This window comes from Sphaeroforma arctica (assembly GCF_001186125.1).
Source record: "Sphaeroforma arctica JP610 unplaced genomic scaffold supercont1.611, whole genome shotgun sequence".
In the NCBI taxonomy this organism is placed as follows: domain Eukaryota; class Ichthyosporea; order Ichthyophonida; genus Sphaeroforma; species Sphaeroforma arctica.
In genome coordinates, this window is record NW_014039947.1 from 11,299 (window position 1) to 23,642 (window position 12,344).

At 41.5% G+C, this 12,344-nt stretch overlaps 2 protein-coding genes across 2 annotated transcripts; one reads left to right on the top strand and one right to left on the bottom strand.

The window, feature by feature from the left end:
- Positions 1-108: 108 nt before the first annotated feature.
- On the bottom strand, positions 109-8,148 carry SARC_07595 (hypothetical protein; the record flags this gene model as incomplete). The annotated part of the gene is made up of 14 exons (XM_014298456.1): positions 109-1,949; positions 2,105-2,235; positions 2,415-2,623; positions 2,761-2,874; positions 3,067-3,272; positions 3,455-3,674; positions 3,878-4,004; positions 4,315-4,459; positions 4,617-4,782; positions 5,012-5,088; positions 5,288-5,369; positions 5,548-5,707; positions 5,893-6,136; positions 7,770-8,148. The coding sequence occupies 14 exons, from the start codon at positions 8,146-8,148 to the stop codon at positions 877-879; spliced, it is 3,333 nt and encodes a 1,110-aa protein (XP_014153931.1). The 3' UTR covers positions 109-876.
- Positions 8,149-11,405: 3,257 nt separating this feature from the next.
- SARC_07596 (hypothetical protein) lies at positions 11,406-12,274 on the top strand (the record flags this gene model as incomplete). Its single annotated transcript, XM_014298457.1, has 2 exons — positions 11,406-12,050; positions 12,239-12,274. The coding sequence occupies 2 exons, from the start codon at positions 11,406-11,408 to the stop codon at positions 12,272-12,274; spliced, it is 681 nt and encodes a 226-aa protein (XP_014153932.1).
- Between the last annotated feature and the right edge of the window lie 70 nt (positions 12,275-12,344).

A 12,344-nucleotide genomic window follows, 5' to 3' on the forward strand; every position in this document is an offset into this window, starting at 1 on the left:
GCAAGAATTTAAATATGAGATACTTAGTTTCGTCAGTCGCTTTCGACTCTTGGAGGTTCGTCACCACTTTGACGTAGATAAGCCAACACATACACATTTATATTCGCTTTCGTCACTGTAGAGATACATTTATTAATAAACTTATGACCTGTTTAAAAAAGTGTGCTACAACGTGTTCAAAGAGTAGTCGTGTTAATATTGACGGAGAGTAATGTACGACACTCTCGTTGCTGTATTTTCCTCTACATTGAAACGTGCAGCATAAGAACGCAAACTTGCAGTAATTCTGATATCGTATATCGAAAGTGGTGTTGTGGTGCTCAAACCATCAAACTGTTGTTTGATGGTATTGAGCATTCCATATGTACGTGGGGAATCAGTAGTCCCGTTCTTTTCTCGCCGGCATTGACATTCCACAAGTCCGTGTTTTGACCAAGCAAAGCACTGTTCCCGGTGGTATTGAGCATTCTACAGGTCCGTGATTTGACAAGGAATAACTGTTCCTACGATGGAGAGATTCACCGTACCGCAAACCTCTTTGGTATTGGATATTCTGTTGGCAGCAGATTGGCACAGTTTAGCCAATGTATACCGCACAACCCAGCAGTTTGATATAACTGAATAGTTTTGAGTACAGAAATCCCAGTTTATTTAGAAGTGGGAAAGGGTACGACTCGGCGATTCCTTAGTCAGAGACGACCCGGCAAATCCTTGAGTATGGCTCGGTGTATCTCAACAATTCACTTCCATTATTCGTTAGGTATGTAGCTTTGCATCCGATACTTAAGAATACATTGCCTCTGGGCGACTTGTACCGTATCTCAAATGCTTTGGAAGCAACATATTTAAATAAGTTTGCGACGTACTCTTCCCTCATCAGTCCAGCTGTGCATACGGACTTCTGGCCGATCTCAAAGGCGCAGGAGACGAAGCACTCTGAGGCGGCTTGTCACGTGGTTTTGGCGAACCTTGTGGTTTAGGTGAGCGTGGGGGTAAATCGATCCCTCTGGGCGAGTCCCTGGATGGTCTAATAGACATGCTTGGAGAGTCCCTAGGTGACCTCTTAGACATGCCTGGAGAGTCCCTGGATTGTCTATTAGACTCTCTAGGCGGTCTATTGAACATTCCTGGAGAGCCACTGGGCTGACTACTAGACATGATCGGAGAGTCTCCAGGTGGTCTATACGACATGTTCGGAGAGTCTCCAGGTGGTCTATTAGATATGCTTGGGGACTCTCTGGGCGGTCTATGAGACATACTTGGGTGGTCTCTGGGTGTTCTATTTGACATGCTTGGGGAGTCCCTGGGCGGTCGGTTGGGCATGGCGTGGCGTGTTTGATTCGTTTTAGTAGCACTTGGACTCGAAATGCTTGCCATATTCAAGGCGGGATTGTAATTCTGCTGTCTGAGAGCGTTTGGGGGCCTCTGCTGCTGCTGCGGCGATTCCGGTGCAGACGACAGCGGAGAGGGCGTGTATAAGGCCTGTTGGCTCATATGCGGTGGCAATACAGAACTGTTGAACATCATCGGTGACCCTCGTTGTGATGCCGGCGACCCTCGCGAAGGTGATGGTGACCAGCCAATCTGGTACAGCGATGCTTCGGACATGTTCTGCGCCGCTGGTGCAGGTTCAGGCGGTACTTGCGGCGGATATGGACCCGAGTTTGCATTTGCATCACCAGATCGGTTTGAACTGGGTGCCAGATGGGGATACACACTGCCCCCAGCTGCGGTGGCCTTGATGTATTCTTTGGTGTTGGGGTTCTGTGCATTGTCGCCTACAACAGTAGGCAGCTTCTGCTTCTTTTCGCGCTTTCTCTTCTTCTTGCACAGGGAGCCAATAAGGCAGAAGAAGAGCAATCCAACGATGATCGCACCAGTGGCGAGCAGTGCATAGGCAAGGACCGGCTCAAGGCCGAATATCTTACCATCCCCTGTGTTATTACCAGCTATAAAAATAGTGTAATTAGGATGCGTTAATATACTTGATTTAAATGCCATGGGAAGAGTAGACTGTACTATGAAAGATAAACGTGCATGGAAAACTGATAGGTAAAATTTTCCTTTATGCTGATCACTGTCTGTCTGCCAAAACGATTCTTACCTGCATTAGCTTGTGGCCAGAATACCGTGCTGTCGCCTTCTGACAAAGAGTTTATACTGAGTGCTTCTAGCTCAAGTGCTCCTGCGGCGGTGGCCTGTCGTAATTCTTGCTTGGCGTCGAGGTCTTCGAGTCTGTAGCGATGTAAATTGTCCGTAGATTAGGTGTATTTTCGTATGTGATTTTGCAGTGGGATTCTTATATATACTGAAGGCAACGAAAATGATCTGATGTAACATCTGAATGCAATCCAATATTCGAGAGCATGAACTTATATTTTATAGCTCCAAAACTGCACTTCCTTGTGTCATACTTTAGTAGTAGTGTGCTGCCTTCCGCGCTGTTGACCCTATTGGTGAAGGAATATGTTGTGTTCATAAATCCCAACTGTGCAAGTGCATCGCTGAATATGCCGTACCAGGCGTCTTCGTCTCCTGACAACTCTACTTCGAGTTTGATGATAATGTCAGAGTCCGTTTCAAATTTACAATCTACACTATAGTAACCGGGGTAGCAGTTGCACTGCGGGGGTAGAGGTATATATAAACAAGGTAAAAGGAATCTGAGCAATAGGATAAGGTCCGTCCAAGTGTATAGACGAAGTTCCGATGATATATCAAGCCAGAATTGGGTGGGTATAATATAATTCATAAACTCACCCATCCGTCTTCGAATACGCCCTGGCCCCAACAATCGTTCGTGCCATAGATCAATTCAACACGAACACTTTCTGCTGGTGTGGTGCCTCGGGGCTCAGAGATACGCACGTGAATCTGAAAAGAGAGATAGTAGGATCGAGTACATGAGAATATGGTGTTCATAGAAAGGTGAGTGGAAATGGTCGTAATTCAGACTTTGGTGTGTTTCTGATAAGCTCGGCAATCCCATTGCATTTCAGAGCAGAAAGAAAGAAGTGTTCTGGAATCTAGAGGTATATCTTTAAGTAGTATGCATAAAGTTCATACCATCGATTCAACATCACTGAAGCTCTGTGATGCAGTGAGTAATCCGTCGCCGGTAAACACTCTCCCACGATTATTTGCCGATGGAGTGGTCGGTGTCATGTCCAGCACTAGTCCATTTGTCTCCCTGTTTTTTGTACTGCAGAACGTCACCGTCGAGGTGATTGTCGGGTCATTACACACCACCATGGTCAGTCCATCTTCGGTACCTACCATGCCACACAGTGTTGTAACCATTTTTTTTAAATTGACATTATTTCGAAATTGTGAATGCCATGTTTTGATGCATATGTTTGCAATTGTGTGAGTCTGGCTTACCATAGTCAAATGCACAAGTGGTAGTCACAGTAGATCGCCGCTAGTCTCACTCTAATTCTCGAATATGACATACCTGGTGGTATTACCATACGTATTGAAACACCATGTCCTTGAGAATCGCCCCATACATCCAACCCTCGCAGCTCGATGTCGTAGCTGAGGTTTTTGTACGTGTGTCTACTATTAGATAGTGGCACGCGCAATGTCAGGATTTGATCGACCTCTGGAGTGTCTACGACTTGATCGTGAGCATATAGTGTATATACTCCACTGATCCCGATTTCTCTTGTGTTCTGGAAGTGGGAAAGGTACAACCTGTTGTTTAATGAGTCGTCCTTCCTTCCGGAACTACATTTGCCTTTGTACAACCTACGTCTCAAAATTAGCGATACCCAATGTGCTCAGTTCCGAGATATTTATAGACAGAACAATCAAAGTTTGTAATACCCATTGAAAACACCAACAAAATCAGAGTTTGTGCATAAGTGGCACTTACCACTTGAGGAATCCAGCCAAATTCTTCTTTCGAACGGGCCGAAAAGTGTCGGTTGCCAGTAGTATCTGCTAAGCCCATGGCAGCGTAGGGGTCTCCGTAGGGGAGCATGTATCCATCGCCCGCAGGACTGAGGGTGGAGACAAAATAGGGAAACGATGAGCAGAGAGCATTAATACAGATATGGGCGACTGGCATATGCGCACTCTGTCATAAAATCCTCGTCAGACGAAAAGTTGTCAGTTTTCTGACAAAGGGCATGGACTGAATATGCGTCGGAAAATAGTGGCACGTGATCAACAACGTAGAATGGCAAAGACACAGCTTTGGATATGCAATATCAACAGTTAGAGAACAGTACTGTACATTTCACATTCAGCTGTAAGAGAGCTTGAGATCATGGGAACAAAGTTAACAAAATAGCTATGTTGCATACTTACTTTGTCACATCAAGTGGTACCCACTCATCAGCATGCCAGGATCCGTAGTTGTGCCCTATTTCGTGACAGATTACGCGGATATCAAACTCGCCATTGATGATAACACCCGAAGAACCGACCAAACCAATACCACCAACTCGAGCGCCTGCGTAGTAAAATGTAGAACGTTATTGGTTGCTTTTCTATGGCGATCTCATATATCGGAAACCATACCGGATCTATCTTAGGACCATAAATTCAAAAGCCATGATAATGCGAAAGTGGTACGTGAATATGTAGACACCCAATTTGTCGTCGCATACCAATTTTTGTATTGAGGACTACATACGTGTCGTACTCCTTATAATCGTACCCACTCAAACGTTCAGCGTCACCGAAGATAAACTGGTAATTTTGTCCCTGTTCGTAGAATGCAGATGTCTTCGGCATGCGAATGGGCTCTTCTAGATAGTCGAACTTGATATCGAGCTGCAACATGGTAGGAGCGTGTACGAGTGAGTAACCGTGGGATGAAAGTACACAGAAATAAACTTAACCTGCAATAGCCGATTCGGATATGAATTATCGGGAATCGACAGTCTTCACGTGTCATGGACTGCTTGCACCCAGAGTGGCGACCCCAATGTAGAGCAACTAGACACAATACAGTGTAGAATTTAAAGCCACACCTGAGAGAAGGATTTGGGGCTGGCTTTACCTGGTTGTAAGAATTCTTCGCGAAGAAAGGCGCGATCTTGTCTTCAAAGAGGGCTACTGTGTCAAAGTGGGTCCAGGCTGCATAGAAAAGACAGGAATAAGGTCGGATTAAATCTATTCTAATACCTCCATGGGATCGCGAGACATCAGAAAATAGCTTCACTGCAGCGCTATGCATACATACATCCCAGTTATGCAAAACCCTCAGAACCCTAACCACACAAAAAAGGGTATCGATAAGCAACCGCTAACGACGAAATTGACGCTTGTTACATACTCGGGTCCCGGAAGTCAACTGGGTAGCCTGGTAGGTCTGAAAAATCAATCGGAATGACGAGATACTTTCTTTGAACTCCCACCTACACCAAAAATATCGCGCGAAGACACCTCAGCAATTTATGGTGAGATCTCAAACAATACAAAAACCACTGTGCACTGGCTGTTACAACTTGTACAGACCACATGATAAAAAGGACAAGCCTTTCAGTTTGATACAACTAAAATTTTGTGAGCGATGTATGGTGCTCGGTAACATACCGACACGATGAATCTTCTTCTGCGATTGATAACCGATTTAATGACTTCGCGACGACCCTCATCCAGTGCTTGTTCGAGCTCGTGTACATTGGCATACACTCGGTTTACGGCACCTGTGTCTGTAGCCACGGTAGCTTCAATCAACTCACCACTGCTAGTGCTATGATTAGAGACAAACTAAAGGTAAATACGAAGAAGCATCAGAGACTTCAAAATCAGATACACGGTGCGCGGTGTACATGATTCGATCTGAGTGATTCGTCATGTGAATGCACGAAAGTGGCAAAATAAAATATGGCGAGCAATCTATCACCTTACACGATCTCCCAATAAAGTATAACTTACCTATCGAGAATCCGGCGTCTCTGACGTACAGAGTTCTCCCACAGGGCTACAACTCTCTCAGCTTGAAACACTATGCCTTGAGCTCGTATCTCTCCTCCGTGCCTAATGAGTTCCGCCATGCTCCCGAACAAGTGTGCTTTGTAAGAGGAACCGTCATTTGCTATAAACATTGCTGAGAATCCATCGGTGACCGATTTTACTTCCAATTGGGAGGCGTAGTTGGAGCCCACTTCTATACTGTAATCTGCATGATGCAATTGATGTGCAATCAATTTATGAGATATACTGCTCGAGGGCTACAAAGCTACGCAGAACGAATGACTGCAAATACCGTCTTATGGTACATGTGCAAAGTGGAGACAATGCAGAAATTGTACTACAATTTTCCACGGAACTATCGTGGTGGCACAACGTCTTACTAGTACTTTTGTGATCGCAGTTTTCTGTTGAGATATCTTTGCACCTGTCTTTTCATTTTTAATCAACACGATCACTTTGCTTAGTAGATGTGTATACATGCACACCACTAGTGTAAAAGCACTCTGGTTAGGATGCACATCTAGTTTTAATTTGGGTCGGATGGTATGCTCAACACATAGTTATATAGTGCCTTTAACTACACTGAGAAGATTCGGGAAAACTCGCAACTGATATATGTGCTACAGAAGAATGATCTGAGACAACGATGATTTGCTTCTCTTTGTTTGGCATGTGCTGCTCGGTTTGAGAACAGCCGAATCGCCACCACGCCAAGAACCCGGCTATAATAAATATCGGAGTAGATGAACTTCACTTTTCCTACGAGAGTGTGAAAAATCGCACTAATAGTATGCTTAAGCTTGAGCTATGGAGATGGCAATGAGAGTTTTTGACTATTTGACTTATCTTCCCGCAAGGGATATAAAGAGTGAGGCATATAAAGTATGATATGCGAGTCGTATAAGCAATCATATATAAAGGAATACAATATAAGTAACTTTGTTTGGTAGAACTATAATCATCTGCATTTTTTGTTACTATATTGCTTATTTCCGATGTTACATATTTTTTACGCATGTATCTCGTCAGTGTCAAACTACGTATTGTATTTGAGTGTATCAGTATAGTACTTATTTACCTTTTTGAGGACCTTAGTAAGTTCTTTGGTAAATGTATCTAGATAGTATCGTTATTACATTGCACGGTTTATCACATATACACCAAATATACATTCACGCATAACTGGGCCGTACGTCCATGTACCCGATCTAAATTGAAAGTAAGGTTGCTTGCTGCAATTTTTTAGTTAGTGCATCGATCACGATATGGTCAATAAAGTTGGCATTGGTAATTTGATAAACCACAGAACTTATGGTTCGTGCGTGCGAGTCTCGTATTTACTTTTATTCGATTCCAAACGAGCTTCTGCATTTTGAAAGGTGTGTATAAATATAGCCTGTAGTTATAGACACTAAACCTACATATTTATGATTTCTAGAATTTTATGGCTACGCAACTACCCAAACTTGCATTGTACTTACTAGTAGCTCACAATATAATAGTTTTAGAACAGAATGTATCGTATGCAAAGTGTAGTAGGCAGAGTACAATTCAACCACGTATGTAACGACTATCGACGATCACTGCAGAATATAAAGTGATTAAAGAGTGCATACTGATGTCGGGTATGTGGCCAGATGTGCATGCCAGTGTCGAATATACTATGGGGGTATATGTCGCTCAATAAAAATCGGCCTTTTACGGCTCTAAACAATGTGCACAATACAAGCACGAGTTTTTATACTCAAAAAGTGTGAGACACTGAATAGGCTCAGAGTCATTTTATAAATAATTTTCAAGGACAGTGTGGAATTTTCCTGGCCAGTGTGCCAACATACCTGATACGTCTGAAGATTCTGGGATGAAACAGCCAAACTTCAATGTTCCCAAGCCTGCAAATGGTGTTTCGAATTGTTCCATAATACTATCTGGTAATACATCGAATTCGCTGATACTCGCCTCGTAAATTATATACATATCTTCAGACATGAGTATACTAGATTTGGGATCTTCACTTGCTATACGGAGGAGAGCTTCTCTTCGTTGTATTGCAAGGCTAGTGCCATTTACGAATGTATCGCGAGTTTGTAACCATTGATTGAACTCCTCTACTAGAGCAATGTCATCTTCATACGTGACTGACCTCTGTCTCTCAACGTTTGCACATCTTACAAAAGCACATGACAGGATCGCAGCCAATAGCAAAACTATACGCATATTGACCATATCTCTGTAGTTCACTAGCGGGTAATATTGACTAAAATTTGCACTGCAAGACGCTTAGTCGCTGGCTTGAATGTATATTAGAATATACGATGTTTATCAAGTTATATCAACATTGGCATCTCTCTGATTTCCCTGCTTAAAAAAATTGGCTAGTCAGGTAGTCACGAGATGTCATGACACATAAATATCGAACATACCCGATTATTGTCATGACGAACTAAGATAGTAGAGTAAAACTGAAGTTGCTCAAGATTTTTCTGTTCAGAGTAAAATTGTATCCTGGATATCACTACCAACGAAGCTCTATTTTTAATGCTTTTTAACGACGCGCGGTATCACTTTCTAAAGTCTAAACTCCGCTTCAAAACAGTAGCGGCGCAGCACTATAGCCTAGATGATTTTTTTCCAAGTTAAATTCCATCTATTATCATTTGTAGTCAGTGTAGTAGCTTCTTGACTTTGGAGTTTAAAAAAAAAAAGACAATAGTAATCTGTGGGGGGGGGGGGCTAGACTCTGCTCTCTCTCACTCTCTCTCTCTAAATAAAGAGAGAGTGTCTCTCTATGTAGAAATATCCCACGATACAGTAAGTGTAAAGCAATGCTCTTTATGTAATATATACTTCTTCTCATTCTTATCTTTCCCATCAGACAAATGAGTAGAGTATTCTCCCAGCAACCGTGAATTACTGGATAAAATATTCGATTGGACAGATACATCCCTTACAATATTTCATTTGTTCGTAAAAATAGAATGACAAAAAAAACATATGTGCATTGTGCATTGTGCATTGTGCGGTGTGCAACAGTTGTATTGTCTAAAATTTAGAAGGCTATTTTTTTATTTAAAAAACCAAAAAACAGAACAAAAAGTATCTATTTTCGGGCTACAGTGGTGACCGGCGAGTGCCGAGTGCCGAGTGCCGAGTGCCGAGTGCGCAGTGGGCGCCATATGTACACTCATACAGTCATATAAATACACATTTCGTTCTGTTTCATTTTTGGCTTTTGCTCTGCGTTTTCATTTTCAACTTTCTCGCGATCCGCGACCCCGCCAGGGGTCCAGGTCTCCCTTGTCAAGAAGTTCAAGCCCGTCGGCGTAAAGAGGCTTAAATTTTTGGGGTTTGGCACACAACATTAAAATGTCCATGCGGCTCATTTGCGTGGCGTGACAGAAGAAACAACAGAGGAACCATCAATGTGCCATGAGGCCCTGAGGATTGAAATTTAGAACTTGACAGACATCCAGCAAGATCACTATTTATATCAACTCGAGAAAAAAGGCATATATGTGGCGCCTGGAGGGCACCCAAATTTGAAATTCTAAAGCAAAGAAAGGAGAAGGGGAGGCCGCAGGCAGACTGGTCTTAGCTGTCAAGCATGAAGATGATGAACATGATTGCCAGAGGTCGGGGAAGTCATCAATTTTACAAAACTCTCCAATTCGCATCTAATATATATACATTTGACTATATATCCATATATACTTTTGAATATATATATATATATATATGAATGCATATACATATGTATACAAATGCAATACATACACAAACATACAATATATATATATATATATATATATATATATATATATATATATATATACTATATATACTATACCTAATACTATATGTCCTATATATATATATATATACATTTTTTTAAACATACTTGTGCGCAACCAGTGCAACCACAAGTACAGGGGTTTCCGAAGGCGAATACTGTACCCTACTTCACTACAATATTGCTTCTTAAATATTGGCTCAAATCGGGATTCTTCGATGGTTTAACAATTTGATCTCCACACATTGTCCTGAAAAAAAGTGAGCTGGATATTTTTTTTGAGTACTTTTGGTAAATGCAGGACCTCAGACCTGACCCTATATCACTCAAATATGCCTTTTTTAATATTCATCATTATTTGGATTGCTCCCAGAATTTGGAGTGCACTCTTCAAATTTTAGAATTTATCACTGAAGGCGTTAGCTTTTCTAATATGCCCTTGTCGACTTTATCACCGATTTTTTGTCCGTCCTCATTTGACCTTATTTGACCCATTTGCAGACCCCCCCCATGGAGTCCTTCCTCATTTCAAAAAGAAAGACTCCACATTTGTCTGTGTAAATGTTTTTTGAAAACAAATGCCCAGAGGTTTTAGGGTTTAGGATATTTAAACGTGAATATGAACAAAATGAATTACCCCTCTGAGTAAACGTTTTCAGTCCCCACCGCGTCTCAGCCGTGTTTTATTGCTGGAAGCGTAATCTTTTCTAAGTCCCTGTAAACTTTATTACTGAAAGCGTATGCTTTTCTAAAGTCCCTGTCGACTTTATCACCGATTTTTTTGTCCGTCCCCAAAAACGTCGGTGACGCTAAAAACCGTCGGTGACGCTAAAAACCGTCGGTGAGGCTTTTTGACCCATTTGCAGACCCCCCATGTAGTCCCTACTCATTCCAGAAAGAAAGACTCCACATTTGTTTGTATAATTTTGTTTTGTTTTGTTTTCTTTTCAAAAAGAGGGCCCAGATATTTTACCAATATTTTCTACAAGCGTGATTATGAACAAAATGAATTGCCCCTCTTAGTATGCGATTTTTACCCCCGCGGCGTTGCAGCCGTGTTTTATCATTTATTTTTTGTCTGTCCCCAAAAAACGTCGTTGACGCTATTGACCCATTTTTAGACCCTTTGGAGTCCCTCCGCATTTCAGAAAGAAAGGCACCACATTTATTTGTATAATTTTGTTTTTGTTTTGTTTCAAAAAAAGGACAGATATTTTACGAATATTTCTATATAAATACAGTACGTGAATATGAACAAAATGAATTGCCCCTCTGATTATGCACTTTCAGTCCCCGCGGCGTCCCAGCCGTGTTTTATTGTGGGTTCAAAAAAAAGTTATGGTTGTGACTGTTCACCATTCTACAGTCACAGTGCCTTCCTGCCAGGGTGAACTATACATAGAGTCATAGATTATAGACTCATAGTCCATAGACTAAAAAATATCGTTGGTCATCGCTGAATATGAATGTTTTGGCGGGAAGTCGACAGAACACGTGTGGTTAGATCACGGATAAATATATAAAGATAATATTTGAATTCTTATTCCACAAAATGCCATCACTTCTAAAATAATCACACGGCTCGCTGCTAAATATAGAGTATTTGGTTGATCAACATTTTGCATTTTGCTTTAGCGACACTGGTATCAACTTGTAGCAAAGTATGCCCGTTTCCTCTGAAAGTATGGAGGTTAAATACAGGAAGAAGAGCGGCAAAAAGGTGCGTAAACCCAAGATAGTTGACGGAGATGAGAGCGCCATTAAACTAATCGCGCGACCTTCTAAGGACGAAACTGTCGAAATTATTGAACCGTTGGCGACCAATCAAAAGGGTGTGAACCTGTCTGAAGATGACATGCAATTAGATCAAGTCATGGAGGATACCGTAGAGTGTGAAAAACTAATCCAGGAATACACTGGCAAAGTGGACAAGGCTACCCATCACGTGCGCGCACTAACCGAACGAGTCGTAGCCGGAGAATTAAATATCAAGAAAGGCATGGACTTCTTGCACTCTAAGTTGCACGCGAATCTGTCCTATTGTATATCAACCGCTGTCTTGATGCTCATGAAGGCTGAAGGAGAGTCGATAAAAGGCAATGACATAGTAAAAGAACTAGTAAGATTAAGAGGATATATTGAGAAGATGAGACCTATGGAAAGTAAATTGAAGTATCAGATTGATAAACTAGTAAAAATGTCGGAACAAGTGGGTGGAAACAGCGAAGAGGAGGCGAACAATGCACTGAGTTATAGACCGCAATTGAGCAGTTTGGTTAGCAGAGATGAAGATAGTAAGTCGCTGGCTGGCAGAAGTAAAGGGGACCAGGTATGTATCATTTATTTTGTCACGATTTTACGAATTTTGGATCGCTCATGCCCAATCCATAACTTGTATGTACATAGGCATGTAATAGATTATTTTCTACAGAACACAGGAATATATATACAACTATATATATATATATCCATATATATATATATATATATCCATTTATCTATATTTCATCTGTTAAGGTATATCAAAAATCTATATCATCTCAACATCGATAACAGTTAATATATATTGATATACTATACGGATGTATAGATAAATAGGTATGTCAATGCATACATATATACA